This window comes from Triturus cristatus, chromosome 9 (genome assembly GCF_964204655.1).
Source record: "Triturus cristatus chromosome 9, aTriCri1.1, whole genome shotgun sequence".
Taxonomy (NCBI): Eukaryota; Metazoa; Chordata; class Amphibia; order Caudata; family Salamandridae; genus Triturus; species Triturus cristatus.
The window spans coordinates 768,245,464-768,270,824 of record NC_140592.1 but is presented as its reverse complement, the minus strand read 5'-3'; the positions used below and the strand labels follow the sequence as shown (position 1 = coordinate 768,270,824).

Below are 25,361 nucleotides of genomic sequence, written 5' to 3'. Positions count from 1 at the left end.
CACATTTTTGCAATGAAAACTGATCTTTTTTTTTCCCTGCTGGATTTTGGGCTCCAGTGGCTCTTTCAGTCTATAGGCCGCACCAGCAGCCTCGCTCAGGACTATAGTCATAGAGGTGATCAGTGGCTCAGGCCTGCACTGCAACACCCAGACTCAGCAGCTGCACAGCACCTCTTGAACTGCTATGGATACATCATGGGGTGATCACTGCAACCTCTGGGCAGATCTCCTTGCAATTGAGTCCTCCAGCAGTTACGGCCTCTTCGGTGAGAATATGATCAACGGCCCTAGTAGCAGTGTTCTGCAACACTCAAAGATTTTTGTTTTTCCATTAACATGTCAGACTACAATTCATTGTAATACGCTAGTTTTGAGTCCATACATTTTATTGCCAGAATGGGCTGATTCTTTAATTAAAATTATAAGAAGGCACAAAAGCATTTGTCAGACTACAGAGTTTTAACTTTGGACTGAAAAGAGAAAAAGTATCTGCAATATTAACCTGCTGTTACAGTGATCATATTTTATCTTCTATTGTTTTAGGAAGGCCATGTAAAAGGAATTCAATTTTAGTAAGACTAAGGACTAAATAATTTATCGCTCATCCATGCTTTCATTGAACCGAATGTGAACTCCAAGAAACCCAGATATTGTCCAAGAGAATGAAAGTATGATGATCTCTGTGTAATGCACATAACCGTGAAAGGATGCAGCAAACTCCTGGAAAAATACATCCCTTTAGCCCGGATGTCCAAGGTAGAGCAACAAACATGGAGCTCTGAAGCCCTCCTCTAGTCAGCCTTGATGATGTCGGTGTTCCTGGCTACCATTTTGGGATCCTGGAGATATGATTGAAACAAATGCAAACGGCAGAAGCTTAAGAGACCTTCTTAAACAAAGCTACAAGCAGGGTGAAATACTGAATTCACATGGATCTTCTCGTCAGTCCACCTTTGTCGCTAAATCCACCTTTGTCTAGGCAGTGATTCTGACTGTGCCAGTAATGGTCCTCCCTTGCATTCGCTCGGTGTTCTGCCGAGCTACTTGGCAAAGTAATCAGCCAGGTCACAAAAAGGAAAAATACAAGTAACAAAATCGGTCATATCAGATTTAGGGTTTCGGAAATATGTTGGAGCACCCAGGTGTTAAAAGTACTTTCCAGGCCTTATTTGCCTAGGGTGGTACAAGAGCATACAACCAGCAGCTCAGCTGGCCAACCTTCCTCCTGCCCCTTCCAATCAAGAAATAAACACATACTAAGTTAAGTCTTGAAACAATTCCCATAAATGACTGCGTTGACTCATCATGTATGCAAAAAACTTTGATTATACAGCCACTCCAGTATACGAATGGGGGATGCAAATCAGTGGTGTGTAGGAAAAGGGGTAATAAATGTGTGCATAAATCCAAGGAAATTCCAAAATGAATAAGTAGTAAATGATTGTGGTCAGTATTTAACAAAATGTATAGACATTAATCCAAACAATGTTAAACCTAATTCAAACGTCATCCACTTGATCACAATCCATGCAAATCTGTGGATTTCTGGAGGAGGCTATACCTTTCCTAGGCTAGTCTAAATGGTATTTATCCCACAAATAAAATGCCACCATCTTGCATTGTAAAGTATACTAAACACATTTTTAATGGTAGAACATGTGCACATTCCTTACAAACAACCTTGATTTTAAATTAGTTTTCATACGGCCACAGAGTTTGGTATAAACTTAAGACATTCTTTAACAAAAGTCTTAAAATTAATTTTTACACAGAAAACAAAACGTTAAAAAGGTGCCTCCATTTTTTCTTTTAAATGATCTGTGGTGGTCCAATTTTGCTCTAACCTGTGATAGATTACTCACTGGTGGACTCTCCTTGTCAAGTATCCTGTCTTCGTTCTGTGGTCTAGGACACCTGGCACAGTCACCACTGTTTGACTGGCCATATTGAGGTAAAAAATAATAACAAAATACTGTCACTGCATTAAGAAAGGCCAATGGAGAAACTATCGAGGCTGTCCAAGTAGTCCGGCCTTAGCCGCCAGTGCTTCATTTTGCTGAATGTGGTACTCCTGAAATCGCATTGAGATACGCTGTGTCATTTTCAAATACTTCTGCAGACAGTGCTCAGAACAGGTAATCTACGATAAAAAGAGAAATCGGTCAGAGGGATCACACAGCATAAAGCAACCCACTATTCTAAAGAAATATTACACACAAATTCTGAGATCCGCTCTTAATTGTTGGCAGATTCCCATTTGTTACAGACTTGCACATAGTGGCATGTCACTAATTTGCTACACTGGAGAGTTTTGTGTAGTAACAGAGTCATAAGCAACACGGAGGATAAAACACACAATAGGTTTGAGGGCTCCACTGTTATCCAGGAGGAGGGAAAATTATGGCTAGAGGACATAGCAATGGGGGATAGCTGGTGGCACAGAATTTATTTTTAATTAATATTCTGTGGGACGCCAATGTTATGACAGGCAGGACCACAATCTCCATGGTAAAACAAAAGCTCTAGACAATGGTGTGGGAGTTATATAAGGACCTACGGTACTCTCAGATCATGGCCATTCATTTTAGGTCTCGCCTAGGCAGCACTTGAGCTGTCTCTTTGAGACATGCTGTATTCAGGTATTGAATTGAAGCTATGCCAATCTTTTCAACTTGCTCAAATTAGTGTCCTTTGTAAATGGTGGATTTTGATTTGTCAATAGGCTTAGTAGTCCCTCCTTTTCTCCTGTTGTAACCTCCCATGAGGACTGCTCCTCTTACATGTGTCGTCTCTACATATTTTAATTATAGCCTGTGAGCACTATTTTCTTAAATCACTTTGTCCTGCCTGCAAACGCTCTCCCACAATATTTTTTTTTTTGACCAGCGAGGGATGCCTTAGCTGCAGTAATGGCGGCCTCACCTTTCTTTTCTTATTTACAGTAGCCGAACTCAGCCGCACGCCTTTTTTTCCTTCCTAGTTCTTTAAGCAGAAAATGGCGGCCACTGGGGTATGCGCAGCTTGCCGAACTCTTTGCCCCTCCCTACCGTTGCGCAGCTTGCCAAACTCGTTGCCGTTCCCTCCCATTGTGTTTTACTAACTCAGCGCGGCGCCCATTTTATAGACGTTGAGCTATAACTTTTAAATATGCTCCGTACCTCCCACCTCCTGCATGGACACTGCACTTCATGGTGCATGAAGCGGGCGCTATTTTGATTAAAGAAATCTGCGGACCCTTCCTCCATGTGCCATTGTTCCCCCCCGGCCCCCCCCTCATCCATGCCCTTAGTGTGGCTTTTTTCAGCTTTCGATGAACCATTCTCCTCTATACAAAGCTCCAAGGCGTTTGGGATATTGACAACAGATTTTGCAAGACTGACAGGAAAGGCTGGAAGCAGCGTACATTCTTAAGTGAAAATTAGTGACTGCCACGCTTGTCTTTACATGCATCCGCGTTGGATTCTTGCACTGCCGGTCGGTTCAAGAGTGTTAAGGTAACCAGGTTGTTCCTGCTTACACTTCATGTGCTTTACTTAATCTTCTTTTTAAACAGCAGTCCGCGCGGCCCCAGAGGGCTTTGACACGCTGCAATGCTGGACTCATTATAGCCCCACCCCCTACCTTGAATAAATATGACAACCTCCCGCTTTTGTTTGGCTTTGCATATCACCGCGCCACGGCGCGTTTGATCTTTACATATATCAGCGTCTGATTTTTGCACCGAAAGCATTGAAAAGAACCTTGCAGCTACTACAAAGAAGCTCATTTATGTACTAAAACACGCTTATTTTGTACTCAGGTTGCACTGTTGCTTTTAAAAGGTCCCCCGCTCAGAGCACCAGGGCTGGTTGCCATGACAGCGAGTGCAAATATGAACAAGCATTTGCAATGCAATAGGTCTCACATTGCTGGAAGTATGAGCCATTGGCATTGCTAACAGTAATGCAACACCAATAGCTCAAACTTTTAGTAATGCGAGACCTGTTGCATTGCAAATGCTAGTTTATATTGGACAAGCCACAATGCAGGGTGAGAGATGGGAAGAGAATCTGGTGCTCAAGCACCCCATATTGAAAGGCCTGGTAGTACTAAAGGGTATATACCAGTGCATAAGATATGACAAAGTGGAATTTAGTATGGTCTCAGTATGGGACACCTTGAATGCAGTGATGAAAAGACACTGATTAGCCGAAGTAGCCCGCCTCAAAAAAATAAGGGAAACACCGATACAAAAGTTCAAAGAGAACTTATGCAAAGCAAACAACACATATAAGCACAGAAAATAAATTGCAACACCGCTGGAAAAAGGTGGTGGCTTTGAGGGTATAGATGAAAGCAATGGATATTAGGCAAGTACCTCCAGGTGAAAATGGATACATGTTTGAGGCAGGGAAGTCAAGCAGGCCATTTGTTATCCTCCTCAGGAGTAAAGCAAAACAAAAACGTATGCAACTGAGGTAAGAGTGGAGGACAGATCAATATATAGGGGAAAGGTGGTGGTAGTAGTCGTATTATTATCAGGAAGGGCTACTTTCTCTCTACAGTTTTCACCCTTAAGTTTAAACCACTATCCCACCACATAAGGCACATTATCAGATCAGAGTCATAAAAAACATTGTACTCTCAATCATGTACCTCATGACCTCCATACTGGTGATATGGAGGGCATAGGTGAAAACGAACAGTCATCTATAGCTTTTGCTGTATACTAATAGTTCCAGTCATAATGCAGTCTGTTGAGAAAATAGTACCCAACCTTTCTCTTTTCTTGCAGAAGGAGTGATAACAGTAGGAAGTTGCTGAAGGAACAGTCCCACTGCATGGATTAGTTGCACAGCATGTGATAGAGATTTACTATATTCAGCAGTGTTGTTGATGAGGACTGAACAACCACTTCCCAGAGAGTCTGAAGAATTTGAGCTTCAGGTTATTGACATGTGAGCTACTGTCCTTGAGATTGCAGAAACAATGAGTCCAATAGCCTCTGCGATATCAGCTACCCCAAAATGTGTATTATGCCACTGTGATCTACAGGGTCAGAGCCTGAAAAGCATCTAGTCTCAAAGGGTTGTACTTTAGGACCCACCAGAAAAGCGACTCCAACTCATGTCTGCCAACTTTTTAGACAAATGGAGTTAAGGCTAAATCCAGTTTTGAGCCAGATAGAACTGCAGACCCTCATCCTAAGCCGAGGCATGGGTACAACATGGAAGCAAGAGGTAAAAGTTACCATCTAAAATGTGTCCACCATAAAAGAATAGAGTCAGTATGCCAAATTGTAATATCAGCTTATGATGCCTCTGCCTTTCTGAGATTCCGAAGTATGATCTTTGGAGGGAAGCTTTATTGCATCTAAATCAAAATGACCGCCAGGGCTAACAGAAGGAAAATAATCCAATCTGAGGCTTGTAAGTATTGGTCCCAAATTGTGCTGCTTGTGTTTATTGTCCTTATTCTTCTCAATTTTGTAGTAAGGATGTCTTCTGCCTTCTAAACCCATCTCTACAACCAAGTGTGTAACTGAAAATGCGGGAAGGTGTGGAGAAAGAATCACATGAGAAAGCAACACCTGCCTCCTTCCCGGTTGTGGGAGGGTGATTGTGTTTACATAACGCTTACTATCCCCGACGAGGCGTTGAAGCGTTTTTTTGCAAGTAGCACGCTACTCCCGAACCCTAAAAGGATTAGTGGTGAATTAGTACAGTGAAATTTGAGTTCATTTGAGCAGTGGACATGTGAGTCTGTTAGTTGGATTGAAAAGGATAAAGAAGGATAGAACAGGGCAGAGTCTAGAAAGTGTTTATTGGGAGATCATGGTAATAAGCTGAGGTTTTAGAGGAGTTGAAGGAAGAATTTAGAAAATATAAAGTAGGGTGAAGAAGAAACTAACAGGCTGTAGCATTAGTTAACAAAAGGAGAGACAGAAGCTTAAATCGTCAGAGAGCTCCACAATTTAAAAATATATATATATATTTTTATTGGCTTATATAATCATATATGAAACATTGGAACAGAGAAATTCAAGATGTGGTACCTAACAGACACAATCCAAGTATTGTCCATCTGTTCAGGGATTCGACCATAAGTTGGATACATTCCATGCAGTACAAAGATAAGCGGTGAAACAATCAATGCAATTGATTGGTACAGATGTTCCTCCATATATTTATCTCAGTGTGTGGGCAGGGCAAGCCCACCCAATCCTGTGTTTTGGTTGTGCCCACGCTACATCTTACCACAGTCCTTGGGGCCCGATAGTTATCAACGAGAAATACACAGCCTGTGAACTGTCTCGGTAAGACCCAACATTTATATGCCATAACATAGGGAAACCATTAAACAAAAAATTTAAGAAACAAAACCTGTCCTTATAAGCTCTGTCTCTAGTACTGCTACTCTCCATGCGGGGGCGGGGAGGAGGAAGAAGGCGCTGCCCTCCACCACCGGCCCAGCCGGGCGGGTGAGAGCTCCATAATTCTTTACAGCGATCACATATATTTTATATGAAAAAGCATTTTTGGGCCTCGCTTACTGGAGAAGGCAATAACCAGCCAGTTAGAAACAAGCATTGGCATATCCAATAGGTCTCGCCTTTGGGACCTTATAAGTATTTAGTTATGCAGCACGATATCCTTGGTGCAACAACATCAACTGTTGCTTGGCTAAACACTTATAAGGTCCCAAAGGCAGTAGAGAGAGGTAGATAGAGAGAGTTAGAGAGAGATGTAGAGAGAGAGAGAGAGATGTAGAGAGAGAGAGAGAGAGATGTAGAGAGAGAGAGAGAGAGATGTAGAGAGAGAGAGAGAGAGATGTAGAGAGAGAGAGAGAGAGAGAGATGTAGAGAGAGAGAGAGAGAGAGATGTAGAGAGAGAGAGAGAGAGAGATGTAGAGAGAGAGAGAGAGAGAGAGAGATGTAGAGAGAGAGAGAGAGAGAGATGTAGAGAGAGAGAGAGAGAGATGTAGAGAGAGAGAGAGAGAGAGAGAGATGTAGAGAGAGAGAGAGAGAGAGATGTAGAGAGAGAGAGAGAGAGAGATGTAGAGAGAGAGAGAGAGAGAGATGTAGAGAGAGAGAGAGATGTAGAGAGAGAGAGAGATGTAGAGAGAGAGAGAGAGAGAGAGAGAGAGAGAGAGAGAGAGAGAGAGATGTAGAGAGAGAGAGAGATGTAGAGAGAGAGAGAGAGAGAGAGAGATGTAGAGAGAGACAGAGACAGAGAGAGAGAGAGAGAGATGTAGAGAGAGACAGAGACAGAGACAGAGACAGAGACAGAGAGAGAGATAGTACATTGAGTGCAGTGACTGTCTTCCCTTGCAACATAACTTGCAAGCCAGCAGGTGGTGGTACTGTAAATCGAGTCACCACACAGTTCAGTATATATTGCGCTATTCAAGACTTCAGCAGGAATTAAGATCACATTTAAGACCTATACCAGGAGTTGCAGGAATAACCATTATGGGGAAAGCACATGAACGGGGCATAAATTAAAGACTTATCACACCAGTTTGGGGCAGCTCGAGCATCTACCTTTAAGTGGCAGACAGGCCCACATAGCCCGAAAGCCACAAACTAGGTGGGAAGAAAATTTAAGTGTAAATAAGACAGGTTTGGCTTTAATATTCTCACCCTCATCTGATCATATACCCGACGAGGGCGAGATGTTTTGCGACGTTTATCAGAGAATCTGCGGAGGGAGACAAATCAGGCATGTCTTGGAAAATAATGTAACTAGCAAAGAGCCAGATACATATTCTTGTATCTTTCCTTATGGGAAAAAAATAAATAAAGGAAGCATAAAAATGCATTTGATAAAAAAAGAAAATATTTCATTATATACGTAATGCTAGCAGCTATACCAGGAAGGAGGGTGGGCAACAGAGGAAAACCATCTGCTGATGCACCTAATAGTGAACTGGCAACCAGTGCAAAGGAACATCCTGGAAGCAGGAAGGCAAAAGTTGGTGAGGGAACGTAAGTAACCCAGAGTGTGAGAAATTAAACAAGCGAAGGAACTAAAGGGTATATAAATAAAAAGGAGAATACGTCTTTTTACAAGGTTACCACTGAATTCGACAAGAAAAGCTTTTACGCGTCGACAAGTACACGGCAGAACAATATTTCAATCCATTTTCCTTGGTTACCAAACTCACAGAATAGAGTTTTGTTTAAAATGTCCTTCACCTAAAAATGTCCAACCTTTTAGAAGAACAAGCTTTTTTCAGCCCTTTTAGTGCTTGCAATAAAAAACTGCTTAGAGTGGAAATGCGAGTCTCTTTTCACAGTTTTCACAGCAGTGCCAAAAGTGAAAATCCGTGACGGAGAAGACAGATGGCGGCTGCGCAATAGTATGACATTTTCTACCGGCGCTTGAAAATCTGAGAGGTTTTCTTTGTTCACTGTCTCTGTAAGGCTTGTGAAATAGTTAAAAAATAGAGTTTCTCCGGTTGTACCCCAAACTGTCAGTTGAAATTAGAATTTAGTTACACGCATGCTCATAAAATCACCCTTTTACATGAAGACAAGAGACTTGACACACCGCTATAGTCTTCGTCCAAGACACGGAGACTAAAGGGCGAATAGAAAACAATGTTGAAGGAGGAGTGGCACTGAATAACCGGGCGCTAACACGTTCCTGTGTTTATTGTAACATACGCCATCCCGAGTGGGCCATTGACGCAGGGCTTATTACGGCGCCTCTGTGTTCAGCCGTTTCCTGTTCGTAACATATGGGAACCTAGCGCCGCCTAGTGGAAACTGTTTTTAAAAGTCGTTCTTAGGGGAACCTGCCGAGAGGCATCGATTTACTTACTGGCATTGTTCATCGTTGGCTTTTACTGAGTGCAGCATGCCGCTGTGAAGCCAAGCACGGTCGCTTACGTTGTATCCGACTATAGGTGATTTGCGTGGTATTAAGCGTGGCCGGGACCTGCGCAAATAGCAGTGACTCGGAGTGGCCGGCCGCGCGCGAGTGGTGCGCGCGCAGCAGTGGCAAAAGTGAAAGTCTGTGACGGAGGAGACAGATGGCGGCTGCGCGCGTGAACGCAAGCGCTAGGCCAGCCAGTAGCAATTTCAAAACGCACATACTAAATGTCTCTCCGACAGCGCATGCGCTGGCTCAGCGAGACCTAAAAATGGAGAGGAGTGCAGAGTAAAAATTAAAGAGTTTTGGTTAAACACAAACTCTGAGGGAAGCTCTTCGTCCACTGGAAGATAGAAATAGACACATTTTGTTGTAATTTGCGGATTATCTTAACAAAGATGAAAATGAAGGTCTTGAAGATAAAGGTCGTCAGACCCAGTGTAATCTATATTGGTAAACATGTCCAGAATCGTATTTAGGGCAAAGAGTAAGTCAGGGTTTTGGCAGTAACAACCGCCTACTTTAGTTTTAAGGACATGCCAATGAGCCTTCCATTTAGGATATGTAGGTAGGCATCATGTATGCATGCTGACAAGAATCAAATCATGGGTGGAACCTCTGCACAGTAGTGTGCAAAGAGGAGTATCATGAATAAGTAACAGATTTAGATTTTTAGAAAGGTAGGATAGGTCTGTCTTTTCTCTCTCTCTCTCTTGGGTTAAAACAAAGTAAAGACCTTGCCCGAGGGGTTTCTCTGAAACCAATTCTAGAAAATATTGTACATCCACCAGCCGAGCACTGGATAACCTTTTGAAATTGTGGTTATGAAATTGGGGCCCCAGAGGATTAAAATGGGATGCAGCCTGGGATGCAGCCTATAGCTTCTTTCATTCCACGCCAAAAGCTTGCACTGTCAGACACATTTGCCTGAAAAAGTCATGTAAATATTTCTGTCCAATCTGTCAAAATGCTTTCTTTTGTATCTAATAGCAGGGATCCAAGGTTTCTAAAATCAAGCCTACACTACTAAATACACATTTTCTTAATTTAACAAGCTCCCGTTTCTGGGCAAGTAAATCAGTGGTTTATTCAATCAATGACCAATATGGTCAGTGGAGATATTGAATTGCCAGTTTATTCTTTAAAAGCTATTATCTTAGTTCTAAGATAGTTTTCAAAACCAAGCATTCTATTCACAGTTTAATACAAAGCAACAGTGGAGTACATGAATAAAATAAGAGTGCTGGAACAATAAAAAAACAACCCAATTGTTTAAGAACAATTAGCCAAGCCACCAGGAATAGAGACAAGTCTACAAGTAAAATCAGTTGGTGTTAATTTACTGACGTTTCGACCCAAACTTTCAGAAATCAGATGTGGTCATCTTCTGGAGGGTAGTTAGAATAAATATTGCAACTATTCAGGTTAAATAAAAATTTTTTTTTTTTTTTTTTAAACATTTGAGCCCATATATCAAAAATGTAATAAGGTTTGTTTAATTCTGCACTATAACAAAGTGCTGCATGACAGCTCAACTTAGCAGTTTATCATTGCATAAAACAAACTTCCAGGGGTGCAATGCCCCACACAATATGGTGGGATTTTTTTTTTATTATTTGTCGGAAATGTATTCATTGTAGCTTAAAAGTACATCTCACACGAAGCCTTTGTGATTAAAGTATGGCACTGAATACACACCTCAATTGTGTAAAGGACCCCAAGAGCATTAAAAACATTGCCAATGTGTATTGGGGAAAAGGTCAAACTGACACATTCTGGCTCTTTCAAGTAAAGAGCAAGCAGTGTCCTGTCCCGGGTACCCCAAAAGCTCCACCATTAGCCTTTACACCCAAAATCAGGATGCACTCTACCTAAGGCTAGTAATAAGACATGTATTGTTTGGCAGGGTGGAGTGGTATGCTAAGCACCATAATTATACAGTACCCAAACGTAATTGCCCCAAGACGCTTAGAAATAGGTACTTTAGGTTCCTGCTCTGCTTTTGCAAGAAATTGTAGACCCAAATGTTTGGTTGTGGTTAGCACTAAGCACTTAATAAGACATCTTTATTGTATAGGTTAGTATTATATTTCCAGCTCCAATGTACCCCTGAACCATTATGAGAACAAGCATTGGCATAGCCAATAGGTCTCGCTTTTGGGACCTTATAAGTATTTAGTTATGCAGCACAATATTCTTGGTGCAACAACACTAACTATTGCATGGCTAAACACTTATAAGGTCCCAAAGGCGAGACCTGTTGGCTATGCCAATGCTTGATTTTGTTTTTTATTACTTGCTGTTAATCGCAAACCACTTATTTTTAGTAATGACTCGTTGGCGTTTGTTAAGATGTGTTGTATTGGGCAAGAGATCCGCCTGGTGCAGGAGTGCGAGTGCTTTAAGGCATCGTTTAAACACCTAGTTCACACAAGACAAAGACAATGTTCAGTATTAATAAAGCGCCGGGGGTAAATGAACCAATCACCAAAACAACAAGCATTGAAAGCGAGCGTCATCGCGATCGCTCTGAAAGCGAAAGTGATCGCGATGACGCACGAGTTTTCAAAGTGCTGCTGAAGGCTAGCGCGCGTGCACGGTCGCGTGAACACAAGCGCTAGGCCAGCCAGCAGCACTTTGAAAGCTCACACACAAAATGTCTCTCCAAGCCAGCGCATGCGCTGGGCTCAGCGAGCCCTAAAAACACACATGAACACTAACTTGGGGAGAATAGGAATAAAATGGACAAATAACTTCGTACCTCTTCTTGACGAACATCTCTTGTAGTGAAATCTTTAACACAATCCAGGAAACAGGTTTCTGTGAGCTTATTATACGTTCCAAGGAATTCTTTGAACTGAGAACAAAAATCAGTCAGAAAGTGAATAAAATCTGAATTTGCAATGACAAAGCTGAATAAAAATTATGAAGAGCTTTGATAAGAAACAAAAGCCTGGCAAAACGAAGGGTGCTTAATTTGATATATCATGTGCGACTTCCAACATTACAATAGTGTATCCAAGCAAGTATGAATAGAACAGCAAAAGAGAGACAAGTACATCCCCTGGTTGCACTTGCCACCAAGAAAAGGTCTCTAATTGCAGAATTTAGATCCTCGATGTGAAAAGAATTAGGAAAGCTTGCATAATATTGGGCTCAACATCCCGCTTTCCCCACCCTTCAAGGAAAATACAGTTAATGCACTGTACCTGGTCAGTTTTTGCACTCTACTCAGAGTTTTCCTACTGGTAATGGGAAATAATATGTGGTATGGTTTTTGAGCCAGGTTCGACTGCACAACATTTCCCTAACCATACTGGTCTGGCCTCACAAATTAGGACAGATATTGCATGGAGGGAACTGAGGTGGCAAAAACGGTCTGAATCTAAATCAGCACCAAACTGGTGATTCAAACTCCGGGGCAGCACTCCCACTGAGGTGCCTTGGTTTTAGCTAATTTTTGTTGTGTGCAGCAAAGACTAGTTTCCGGTCTATAATGTAGTCTAACATTGCTAACTAAACACAATGCGCTACAGAATGGCCCAAAATGCCAAGCCCGAACACAGCAGCAGCAGCTATGCATTCAACGGAAACCTTTTGAGGGCTTCAAGCGCAAAAGTAATATTATATTTGTGATTTTATATGTCATCTGCATACATGGAAAATAAACAAGTGAATACATTTCATTTCACATTTCAATTTGCTAGTTTAAAAAAGTCTCGTTTACACATGCAGGGCTCATACTATACCGTTGCTAATGTGCTGTCTTTGTGAGTGCATAGGTGAGACCGCCCTAAGCCAGCAAGGCTCCATCCCTGAATTCTTTGCTGATGCTAGCAGTTTTTATCTCTATGCGCAGCATGAATAGAGAGGGTGGGCGAGCGCCAAATCGCACATCTTCGACTGAACACAGGTCACAGGTCTCTAGCGACCATACCAGTAATATTACACTGACATCTATTGGTCAAGCTGAATTAGCTTGAGCAGGATAAAAATTAAGGTTTCTTAGACAAAAAAATGTCACTATTATCATAGGTGGTGTTAATGCAACATTTTCCTTTTTACTGCCAGTCTACATACCTATGCCATAGAACATCGCAACTAGGCAGAAATCCACAACTGCCGCACCCCTTGCCATCATGGCAGCCTTGACACTGGTAGAATAACTCATAGGTCTTCTTAGGGTCTACTTAGGGTTTACTCTTAGCTAGTGTATAGCAGATTTCAATACTGAGTATTATCCACAATGAAGGGAGCCATAGTCCTCTGCATCAATTTGGTCAGGAATTAAGTTTTGTACAGATGCTGTACAGATGCTGAACAGAGAGTGTCTGTAGTTCACTCATGCAGTGGTCAGAAGAAAGACTGTCTTGAGTGTCATGAGCTATAGCAAGCCACTGTTCATAGACTCGAGGGGCATGCACATAAGGACTGTCAGAAAGAACTAGACTTCGGTCCCACAGAGGCATGGCTTTGCAAGAACCTGTGTCGACCTTTCAGAAAACGCATCATGCAAAACTGTGCCCACTGCAAGCCTTTGCTGGGCCATGACAAAACGAACAACAAATCATTAGAAAATCTGGGCTGCAGAGCATTGAGGTGATGTACCCCATACCAGGCTGCAAACTTTTCCAAGCACCCAAATTAGATGGACTTGGTCAACAGCTGTCTGCAAAATTACATCTACCACTTCAGGCGGTAACTCAAGAGAATTGAACTGTTGACCCTTAATCTCTATGCATGCAGGTGTAGGTTGTTGAGATTCAGGGTTAGGATTCTCCCTGGTTACCGAGACAGGGGTCCTCTCAAAGGGGACAGCTGGATCTGAAGGTAATAATCAGGCTCAAGAGCACTAGGTACCATCCTACTGACCCAGTCCGGGCTTTTTAAGATGACTTAGTCTGTCCTGATTATATCAAGGCAGAAGAGGTAGTGGCAGAGACCAGCGTTCCATCACAGAGTCTCCCAATCACCTTTCTGGAGGACTCACCAGTCCACAGAAGCTTTGACACTGAGCATTCTTGATAGTGGCGAATAGATTGAACCAGGGCATTCTCCGCTGACAGAAGATGCCATGTGCCAACTCAGGATGGAGATGCCACTTGTCGTCAAAGATCTTCTGCTGGTCCAGTCACATCCAGGATCCCACCCTGGTTGTTGCTCTAACACATGGTGGTCAAGTTGTCTGTTCGGACCTGTAGCAGCCTTCCCTTGATGGTCGGAAGGAGGGCTTTCAGAGCCAGACCGATCAATCAAAGCTCCAACAGGTTGATGTTGAGATGGCTCTCTGCTGGAGACAAGAGCCCCCCCCCCCCCCCCCCGCATCACCACCTCCCCAAAATGGCCTCCACAACCCCAGTGACAACCTATCCATTCCAACTGTGACATCTGGGTGGGAAAGGTCTACCAAATGTTAGGTTTGCAATAGTCTACTACCAAATGAGGTCTTAAGCCATCCCTTGCGAAATATGAATAGCATAAATGAAGCAACCCCAGCACGTAGCCCACTGAAGCCATAGGTTACATAGCAAGGGCAGCATGTGCCAACTGACAAGCAGGAGCCCAAGAAGCCTCAGAATCATCCTCACCGGGACCCTGGGACTATAGTGCCACTCCTGTCCTGATGCATTTTATTTGTATGTTAAGCACACAATGCTGAAGCATCACCTTTGTCGTAACAAAATGACGGCACATTTCTGGTGCTTCTACGCAACCCACAACTTTTCGCCTATAATGCACCATCAACCATGCTACTTACACCCAAGCAGGACAGCACTACATTATTTGTGTTTAATCTTTCTGTGATACCAGCACATTAACTCAGTATCCAGTTTGCAGCAACACAATTGGAAGACATCTCTGGCCCTTTATCACTACATCAAACTATTTCTATACAGAGCCATCCATGAAACTTTCCAGCTACAGATGTAAGCATGGACTAAATTCCAATAAAAAGCATTTAAAGAACATGAGTACCTCTAAGTGACATAAAAATAATGGGACGAAGGACCAAAACCTTTCCAGATGGTGTCTAAGGGATTTGTTTTCCAGGGAGGGGAGATAGGAAGGTGAGCAACTTGTCCAAGTGATGATTATTGTTTCGAGAAAGAGTTGAGAGAAAGTGATACAGTATAGGGTTCGGTGCTCAATCTAAAATTAGTGGAAAATTAAACATCGGATATCAAGAGTGTTACTGTGGCACGCATCAACACTCTAACACCCATAAGTGCAAAATAAACTCTAAAATGCCATTGATGGTGCATAGGTAATTTTAATTATCATACGTTGAATGCCTATAGCAGACTTTACTGTACACTCTGCTCAGAACAAATACATAATAGCCGAAGCCTTTCAATTACTGTAGTAGACGGACTGAAACGGTTTGTTCATAAATCTTTATTGGACTTAAGAGATATTTGCATTGTCATTCATCAATGTGTTGGTCACACCAAAAAAGCCCATTCCTTCAGTATAGCCAATGGTTGAACATCAGAGGCTTTGTATAGCACATGTGACACATATGCTAGTCTAATGAAACAATGCAAGATAGAATGACTGGCATGACAATAATGCCATGCCTTAACCAGAATTAATAATGAAAAGGTAACTTTGTCTAAAACCAACCACTGTCCATTACTGCAAGTGACAACAGACAAAATGTTGTACTTTCTGAGAAGACCACAACTTTTAGGCGTGAAGCTCTCCACGGCAATACTTTGCCCCAGTTACTGCATACTGTACTCATCTTCTGAGACTGCATGCAAGCAATGATGTGGGTAAGGATGTGAGGGAAACGATTTTTTTGTGGTTTTTTTGTTCCTTGGGCCCAGTAAGCATATTTGGAATGCCTTTTTTGTTTCCCATTCATATTACCATTTCAAACCCAATGTCCATAAGTTTATGTCTTGCATGTATGCAGTTGTGCATGGCGTGCACCATGTATAATCAACCAATTGAACCTCTGAACCATGGTGCTACAGCTGGCATAAGAGGGAAACCACACTCAAGCCATCATTTAATTTTAGAACATGGAGGGCAAACCATGCTTGAACCAGGTGCAAGTGCAAAATCCAAATAACTGCTAGTGATGGCATAAACACTACAATCAGTAAAAAGTAGGTCGTTCACAATTACAAAGGTTTTGCCCCGCATGGTCTATAAAAGAGACGACTATTCACTGCTCAAGACAGTCTATATCGAGCTCCTCCACTGTCACCAGTAGCTGCTCGCCTCCTCACAGCCCCGAGAGCCTGCCAAAATCAGCATGGAGGACTCGTACCAAAACCTGATACATGCTGGATATCAGCCTTTACAATGCTGGGCATTACCTCACAAGCCTTTACCCTGCAGCCATTACAACAATTTGACCTCTAGAGCACGTTTTAATATCAAGCAGGGCTTGACAATCCATGCCTGTACCCCACAATGATGCTGTTACGTATGATATTCTTCAATATGTTTATAAATGTATTTTCTTTCACTGAAAGAACTATGGTGAAAGTGACCTTATAATTAGGCGAGAATGTCAGTTACAACATAAGATTTTAAACGAAAAAAAATGGAATACATGTTACAGTTAACTGAATTAACTATAATTCGCGCACTGAAGTATCTATAACTCAAGCCTTCGCCATGACATGTTTAATGACAGCATTAACGACATCACTAATGACATCTTTTACTTTATGTAGGTATAGCTGGATTCCCTGGTATAATCGACTGCACAATTTGGCAACTTGTCCCACTCGAGGTCTGTGAAAAAGTTCTCCAAAATCACAAGATCCCTCACAGCATGAATGTATAGGCAGTCTGTGGCTATAATATGGAATTAGCTCCACTTAGCATCTTGCCTCCAGGACAGCGAATGGGTACAGGGAGCTGGGACACTGAACATCCATATCTGACTTTGCACCAACCCCATATAGCCATGTGGAATCAATCAAAGTCCCACAGTAAGTGTGAGGATTGCAAATGGAGGACTCTAACTCTGTCCCTTTACATGAATGACGGCAACAAGATTTACTAGATGGATAAATGTTAATACAGTAATTAGCAACTAATATCAGCATAAGCATTTATTCATGTTGCCATGTGAATATTTAGCAGTTCAGATTGGCTCTAACTTTTGGCAAGGAAGCCCATCATGGTGCGAGCAGCTAGTCTCCACAATATCAGCACTTGCTTAGTAAACTTGTCTAGTATGTCCTCCGCCTGCAATGATCTTTGCGAGGAAATCTGTAATGAATTTATTGTGCCCGAGGCAATTATTAGGGGTATATTCAACAAAGCTTTTGTATATACTAGTTAATTTGGTATCAATTTCTTACAGAAGCTGGGTTCCTCAGTCATTGTATGTGAGGCACCGATCCATTGGTGTTGTTTTCCATTGTAGTTTTATATAGCACAAAGCTGGCCCAAGGGAGTTACAGCTCTTTACATGAGCACCAGAATATGTTACTTTTTTTTCTCTCAGAGCAAGTTGAGTTAAGTGATTTGATCAGGATAACATGATTTTGGGCCAAGGCCTGCCTTCGACACCGGTTCCGATTTACATATTTTGCCGCCGCTCTAGCCACAAGGACACATCTCCTGGCTGGAGTAATAGGACACTTTTTGTTGTTTTGTACCACACACTACAGGCCTACTGTTATAATGTATCATAGTGCTCTGTCTCAGGCACTAATATGAGTACACCAGGCTGACAAGTTGGGTGGGTTGCATGATGTCCTGGATTTCAAATAAGAACACCAAAGTGGTTCAAGGTGATAGATAAACAAAAAAACTCATCAATTTCACTTCTTTTCATGAGCACCGATTAGAGCTTGGCCGTGAAAAGCACCTAGATACTGTTTAGGCAGCGGTGTTTCTGCAAGGACTTCACAGGACTTCTATGTTTTAGATTGAAATATATTATATATATATTGACCGCTCAATGAGGAAACTGGGGCCCAGAAATGGGAAATCACACACCACTCTAATCCATACTAAATGGCAGTGACCAATGGGGACGATGCTGCCGAGTTTGAATCCATCAAATTATAGCATAAAAGACTGACAGTATTACCAGCACAGCGACGAAGTAGGAGTGAAAACTGAGACCATCTCTGCCAAAGTACCTATAACAAATCAGTCACTGGGTTGACTTGAGGGTAAAGTTAAAAACAACAAAAGTAAATTGCCCACCGCAGGATTGCAGAAACATTTCACTGCGGTATTCACTGTTCTGTGGCAGCTTCATATGAAATGCAGCAGAAAATTTCAGTTTTGGGGAATTCTTAGAGGAAGAAGCAAGGAACAATGTAGGATACAGCAGAGAATGTTTTGCCATCATGTCCTACTGGAGGATATGGCACACCAGTGAAAGTTGCTGAAGACTTCACATTGGCCACAAAATGAAGGAATGGTCGAGTGATACCTGAGGGCCTTATAAGGGTCACACCTTAAGAAGATCACAAGAAGGGATCCAGCAAGGCAGGTATTCTCCATATCTTGGATCTGTGTTTGGAGCCCAAGCAAGAAAAAGAGAAGAGCTCTGCAGGAGGGCCGTAAAAGAGTTGTATGACATAAATAGAGTAATCTTTACTATGTACAATGTGAAATTGAGAGCATCGTACAAGGTAGAAGACATACACCTTTACTTAGCCAGACATAGCATTGAACTTCTAAGGTGGTATAAGCTGGATGCAGTTACTATTCGAGAAACCAGAGAGAAGGGATTGAAAATCATAAACTAGAGACTGACTGAGGAGGGATTTTTATATTACTAAAACCTGTGGATGGCCAAAACGAGTGTTGAATTAGGGGCAGCTAGAAAACGTATACGGCAGATGAAGGTATCTTGTGCGTTACATGCATTTCTCTTGCTCTGTATATTCATTTACTAACCATTATAATACCATCAACATAAAGTTTGAATACAAAAAGGGCATGCATTAGGCAATATTGATTCAGCAAAGACAGTCTTAAAGGTTTCTGAACCAAATAAAAAGTTACAGTACATATAGTGAGGTGAATATTACAACAGCTGACATAACTTTATTTTGACTGAAAATTCTAAATAATCAGATTTCCAATTCGGGAACTCTGTCATTAACAAAAGCAATAAAAACCATTATAAATAATAAAAATAAAAAAACATAATAATAAAAACCATAGCAAGCAAATATCATTAAAGCTGTATTACCTGTTTAATCTGCTCTGTTTCTACGCCTTGCACAGCCATGCTCTATTCTTTATTCCGTTTTCCTATTCTGGGGGGGGAAAAAACTGAGAGGTCACACCATGTAGGTCAACACACAAATTACTTGTATCAGAAATTGAATGGATGATAACAAAAGTTACCTTTCCTAGTTAACATCTCACTGTAAATGTGAGTGAACATGAAACTTCTTTAATGAACGGAGTCCAGTAGCCGCAGAAACAGTAAGAAAAAAAAGAAATATAAAAACAGACAACAGAGTTCAGTGATCCAAATGCGCTATAAGGAGCCGTCGTAAATTGCAATCCTCTCCCGCTAACCAGCCTGATGTGTTGGACCCAAGAAGCAAAATGACAAGAAACCTCAACTCGTCCTATCACCCACAACACCAATCAAATGCAGGGAGCCAACCACCGCGTAACAAGCATAAGCAGCAAGTGTGGGATTCTTTGTGATCCCCTGAAAACACGACTGAGGATATACTTACAATGCTGGGGTGGGATAACTTCCAACGAACATTCTAGCCACATATATAAAATTCCAGCCTGAAAACAAACCTTCGCTGCACAGATGTCCATCACAGAAATGAGCAAACTCCCAAATAGATTAATATGTGTAGTGAGTGATGAGCAAACACCTCCAACACAGACACTTAACCTGCGCTTGTTAGAAGACATTATCAAGCTTACAAGAAAAACTACAATTGTAGCCTTTTACCAACTTAAAGTCTGCTGTCAGGAGGCTACAAGCACCCCTCCTGTCAAACTGGTTATTACCATACCCCCCCTACCTGGGTACCACTAGCACTCGGAGCACAAAAGATCCCAGCAATAACCATTCAGGAGATTTCCACAACTTCACAGGCAATATGGTGTCTCACCAGAAAGACCAGATGGAGCTGGTTCCAAATACTGGATAAAAAACACTTAATCACATATTCTGTTTTGTATTATATGTCTTGTTCTATGTTAAATGTTTGTTATGTTTTATTTTTTTATGTGCTGGCTCCTTATCCAGATTTTGTCTATTGTTACAAACAGAAATAGTTATTTAAATACATGTGTAAAGAAAAGACTGGAATTTTTGTATTAGTTCCAGACGATCATGTATTGTTTGAATAAGAAAAGTTGTTAAATGGAGGTGTTGATCAATTAATATGCCAAAGAATTACTCGGAAAGCAATTGTTTATAGCAATATTTTCAAACCCAACTTTTTGGGGTTTATTATGCTGCCCTACAAGTGTGTATTGCATACAACCAGTAACCTATGCACCAGACTGCAGTACAATTTGAGTTTATTTACAGTATTATTTTGTGAAATTCAGTGAGTGCATAAAAGAAAATTTGTGAGGGCAAAAACTAAAAGGCAGCAAGGGTATATAAAAAGAGGGTCAAATAAGCTTGTTTTTTAAAATGGATTTTGCAGGGACTTTTAAACACTGGGGATTTTTGTATTTAAACAAAAGTCAAAGTTTTGTGATTTGTTTCTGCAAATCGCAAAATCCTGGAGTGCCTGGACATCCCATGCCAAACAGCAGTGAGGCAGTCAGAGATGTGTGATTGGAGGTAGAGGGTGAAAAGTATCTGTGTCAGAGAACAGTAGAAATAAAATAGCAAATGATGCCCCAAATGGAAGTGATGTCAAGAGAAAATGGGAGTGGACCTAGGATTAACCCTTGTCGAACTACAATGCTAGAGAGGTCAGTGGGGATCTTTGGATTCCGAGGCCACTGAGAAGGAATGGTCTGATAGATATGAGGAAAAATTACTGTAGAGCAGAAATCTTAATACCAATGGTACAGAAAGAGGAAAGTAATAAAGTTTGCAACATAAGAGAGTGCAGTTTTAATTTAATGAAGAGCACTAAAGCCCAAATTGATGGGTAAGAGGAAGTTGCTAGCCAAGAAATGTGAAGTAAGCTGATTGGGAATTTGTAAAAAATATGTTGTGCTTTTTTTTTTTTAAAGGTGCTGGGATATTGAACGAGAGTTAGTGGGACAACATTGTTTTTTTAAGTACAGATAGTACCACGGTAGATGTGAATAATGGTGGTTACGTTTTAGATAGGAAGGAGTGACTGAAAAAAGAGATAAGACAGAAAAGGATCTTGGAAGACAGTACCAAGGGTTAATAGTTTGTGGGGGCAGGGGTTTAATGGGCCAAATGAAGGGTTTGCTTATTTGAGTTAAGGGATAAGCTCCAGATGTGAAATAGTAGAGGAATGAGAGAGGAGAGAGGTTGCAGGTAGTGGAGCCGAAGAATGGAGAAGGTGGGGTGGTAAGTAAATTGTCCTAACAATGATGATCTTGGAAAGAAGCATAATGCAAATTTTTTATCTGAAAGTGAAACGTGACTGACAAGTACATGTGGTGAACAGATTAAATTACTGATTGTGAGGGGGGAGTGACAAGTGTGTGGTGAGATTAGATCACTGATTGTGCATGAGAAACTTTGGCGGGGGCAGTAGTGTCAAGATGTTCTGCAAAAGAGTGTGAAGAAGGTTTTCATCAAGCAAACGTCAGGCGTGACCCAAGACCGCAGAATAGTAGAGAGTATGTGTGAAAGCAACAGTGTATCAAAACATGATTAAGGGCCTTGTTGAATTGGCTAAAGTTTTTTGTGTGTTAAAGCGGAGTGTGTAGAGAAGCAGGGATGGAATCAGAAGCATGTTCTTTTTTTTTTTTTTTAAGGGAGAAGAGGGGATAGGAATGTAGACTGACCACAATATGCATAAGGTCAGAGGGGAAGCGATAAATGACAGGACCAGTGAATCTAAACTTGCTAGAGATCATTAGTGTAGCACAGAATACTTGAGACACAGCTCTTGCTACTATCATACATACAATGTGTCCAAGACATACATAACAAAGACTCAACCACTTCAGTGCACAGAAGTAGTATCTCCAAAACTCACTCTTTTGATGTGCCCATCAACCACTGGCCTAAAAAATGCTGGTAAGTAAGGCGTTTAAGAGGGTGATCCTGTTAAGGACAGTGGTGAATGAACAGTTCTCTTCGGGCTTGCATAGGTTTTAAATTCGTGTGACTCCATTAAAGACTATGGAGTCGTTTTGTTTGCCAGACAGGTAAAAAAAAAGTAATAAAAATCGGATCACGCCTACCCCAAATGCGGGTGAGTTGACAGGTATGGAAGCGCAGTGCTGTCATCTGACTTTAAGAGGTAGATAACTGCTCTATGTGGGTAAACACAGAGAACTGTTTTATGTCTCCAAAATGCTTTCTACCATAGAATGTCCTTTACAGAATATATACAACCTTGAGCCTGTCTGCACAAAACGTGTATCACGAATTGTACTCATTCGTGAACCCTCACCTGCGGATATTATGCCATTTAAAAACGTGCACAACCACCTGAAAACCCATTCTTCATGCCCTGTCATGGTCAGCCCGTGATTCCTTCAGGCTGTTTCTGCAACCAAAGCGTTACGCTTGCCAATCATTTTAATCACAGATTCAGTCACCTATATATATATTAAAGCAACCATAGCAAAGCTACTTCTCTACGTCGAGCGGTGCCAACTGCTAGAAGAATACAAGGGTTAATTTATATCAGAATTGCAAAATCACTCCAACCTGTGAAGAGGCGGCACCACCATCGTGGTTTAGATCACCGGTTATATCATTGCCGGTTTTCCCAACCTAAAATGGCAACCGCCAAGGCCAGACGGTGTCTACACATGCTATCCAGTAGGTTGTCACGTGGGTATAAAGCGGGTGGTTGAGGCCATCAGTGTAACCACAATCCTCCGCTCGTGCTGGGCCTCTGATATAACACAATCTGATTACACTGAATCTGCCTGGAGAACGTCTTCTCACCTGCAGCGATCCCGCATCCACAGACCACCAAGTCTTCTTGCTTTTTTCAGCGCGACATAGGGCTCACTATCTTGGGCAAGGGCAAATCATCCAATGAAAAAACACAGCGTCTTGGTTGGTGCTCACGTTAGGAAACCCCGCCCACAGATGGGAGGTGGTTACGTGCGCCAGAGAAGTAGTATCTGCAGGCACACGCATGCGCCGGCGCTCAAACTTTACAGAGTCAATCGTTGTGGATACAGACAGTTTAGCTCCGGGCAAGCAAAGCAAGTGACAGCTACCAAGATAATCAATCACATGAACGAGAGTTCCTTCAACCAATCCAAGGTCATCACACTTTCTCTAATACGCTAATTTCTTTGCCTCATTGCTCGCCATAATTACGAGACAAGGGTCTAGAGCGCAGATGTGGTCTGACGGCGGCTAGATTGCCGACTTTGGAGCTGGGAAACCAAGCTTCGAGCTTCGGTGTCGTGTCCACATCCAGTGATTCTGGGCAAATCACTTAATCTCCCCGTGCCTACCACAAAACAAGCATTTGCAATGCAATAGGTCTCGCATTTACTTGAGATTGCTAATGACAATGCATTTTATTTTTATTTCGTTTTTAAAACATAAATAAAAGGCATTGTCTGGGAACAGATCAGCGGGTAAGAATGGAGACAATTTCAAAAGTACAAGGGCAGGGCAGAGACTGGATATGTGCCAGGCAGTGCTTCATTCAGTGCTTTAAATGGGCCGGTACTCACAGGTACTGAGTACCGGCACTTCTCTACTGCGGGGAGGAGAGTACCGATACTAATGAAAGGTAGGCTCATTGGCTGCTAGTGAGCACAAGGCTGCCAGAGAGGAACTTGTCTCTGACACACAAGGCGCTTCTGTAGCCCTGAGCTCGGCCCCAGCTGAACCATTCAGGGTGGGCTCATTGCATAATGTCTGGGTGTTCACCACTATTGGAGGGTCCATTCAGGCCCTGTGCTGTCAATCATATGCACTGTTGTGGGTAATTGTGCAAACTCAGAAAACGAGGCAGCACACTGACTGCGACAAGTAAGAAAGCCATGGGAGGTAAGGAGTTTAAAATGGCTTTAATCCCACCTGAGTCTGTTGAGCAAGGGTCTTCATATGTCCGTGTGTTTGCCTGCTTGTGTGTGCCTGTTTTTGTTTAAGAGAAAAGCAAGAGGAAGAGAATGGGGACACTCTCAGGAGGTATTTTAAAGGAAATGAGTGGAATGCTTTGTGTGTGCATGTCTGCTTGTTTCTTTGTGTGTGTGTGCACGCTTGAGAATATATAGCAGCATTGTGCCAAACAACAGTAGAAAATAACAGTTTGGCATTGAGAAGCTGCAAATATTTCAAAAGAAGGAAATGTTAATTAATCATTGCATGTGGCTTTCATTTTGTGTAAGGAGTTAACCTGTATTATTTCTATAAACGCATTTCTCATGTGTTTTGTTATGTACTACAACTGGTATAGGACTTGGCACTTCATCCAGGAACCAAATTTTTTTAGGGAGAGGCCAAACAGAACAACCAAAACGGGGACGGGTCAAACGGGCACAGCGATGGTACAATCCACCAGGGGAACGTCAGCCCAGACAGAAATTTTACCAATGGTAAACCCTAATGCCAATACTGCTCAGGAATTAACCACCATCCCTATTTTTAATTTATCATCACACAACCTAGCTGACTCTGAACTATCCCTGCACAGCAAAGGCCTTTCATTCGTCCCAACTACTCATCCCAACGTTCTTGAACTACACGCCGAATTACTTAGATTTTTCAGACGGCTACGTCTGCATGCTTACTTTCTGAATAACCCTACACCAAACTCAACTTCAAACACACCGCTTCGCCCTCCCTTCACCTTCTCCCCAACGGCAAACATGTTACCGGGGGAAATCATCACTTTTGTAAAAATGGTGCTTAAAGACCTCAATGCACTCAAAGACAAAAAACAATTTATTCCATTTAATATAACTCTCCAAGAAAAGAAGGCCATTGAAACTTTGAAAAATAACAACTCCCTTATCATTAAATCAGCAGACAAGGGTGGCGGCATTGTCTTACAAGAGTTAGATTCCTACAAAGCCGAGATATTTCGTCAACTCCAGAATACAGACCACTACTGCAGGCTTCCTAGGGACCCCACTAAGGAACTACAAGGCCTTATTCTCCAAATCACCACTGAGGCTAAAGATGATGGCTTCCTTAGCCAGAAAGAATTCCAATTCCTTACTGCAAAGTCACCCAGATTACCAGTTATTTACACATTACCTAAAATTCATAAACACCAGACTACTCCACCAGGCCGCCCTATAGTATCTGGTTGTGGCTCCATACTGGAACCACTAGGCCAATATGTTAACTTCTTCATTAAGGACTTTGTACCCAAAACCCAGTGCAACATCAGGGACAGCATGGATATGATTAATATGGTTGAACATCATCCCTTTAACACGACTGAG

The 25,361-nt window shown here is 41.9% G+C and overlaps 1 protein-coding gene across 4 annotated transcripts; it reads right to left on the bottom strand.

Moving 5' to 3' along the window:
- Positions 1 to 368: 368 nt before the first annotated feature.
- Positions 369 to 23,048, bottom strand: TIMM9 (translocase of inner mitochondrial membrane 9). 4 transcript variants are annotated; one of them, XM_085626125.1, is made up of 5 exons: positions 22,891 to 23,034; positions 19,197 to 19,243; positions 19,039 to 19,105; positions 11,617 to 11,712; positions 369 to 2,140 (listed from the first exon to the last, which is right to left on the bottom strand). In XM_085626125.1, exons 3-5 carry the CDS (start codon positions 19,075 to 19,077, stop codon positions 2,006 to 2,008), a joined length of 270 nt encoding a protein of 89 aa, XP_085482251.1. In that variant the 5' UTR covers positions 19,078 to 19,105; positions 19,197 to 19,243; positions 22,891 to 23,034; the 3' UTR covers positions 369 to 2,005. The 4 variants fall into 4 exon arrangements, with proteins under 4 accessions (XP_085482251.1, XP_085482252.1, XP_085482250.1 ...); XM_085626126.1 differs by lacking the exon at positions 22,891 to 23,034 and adding an exon at positions 22,648 to 22,693; XM_085626124.1 differs by lacking the exon at positions 19,197 to 19,243 and having other exon boundaries at positions 22,891 to 23,048.
- Positions 23,049 to 25,361: the final 2,313 nt, after the last annotated feature.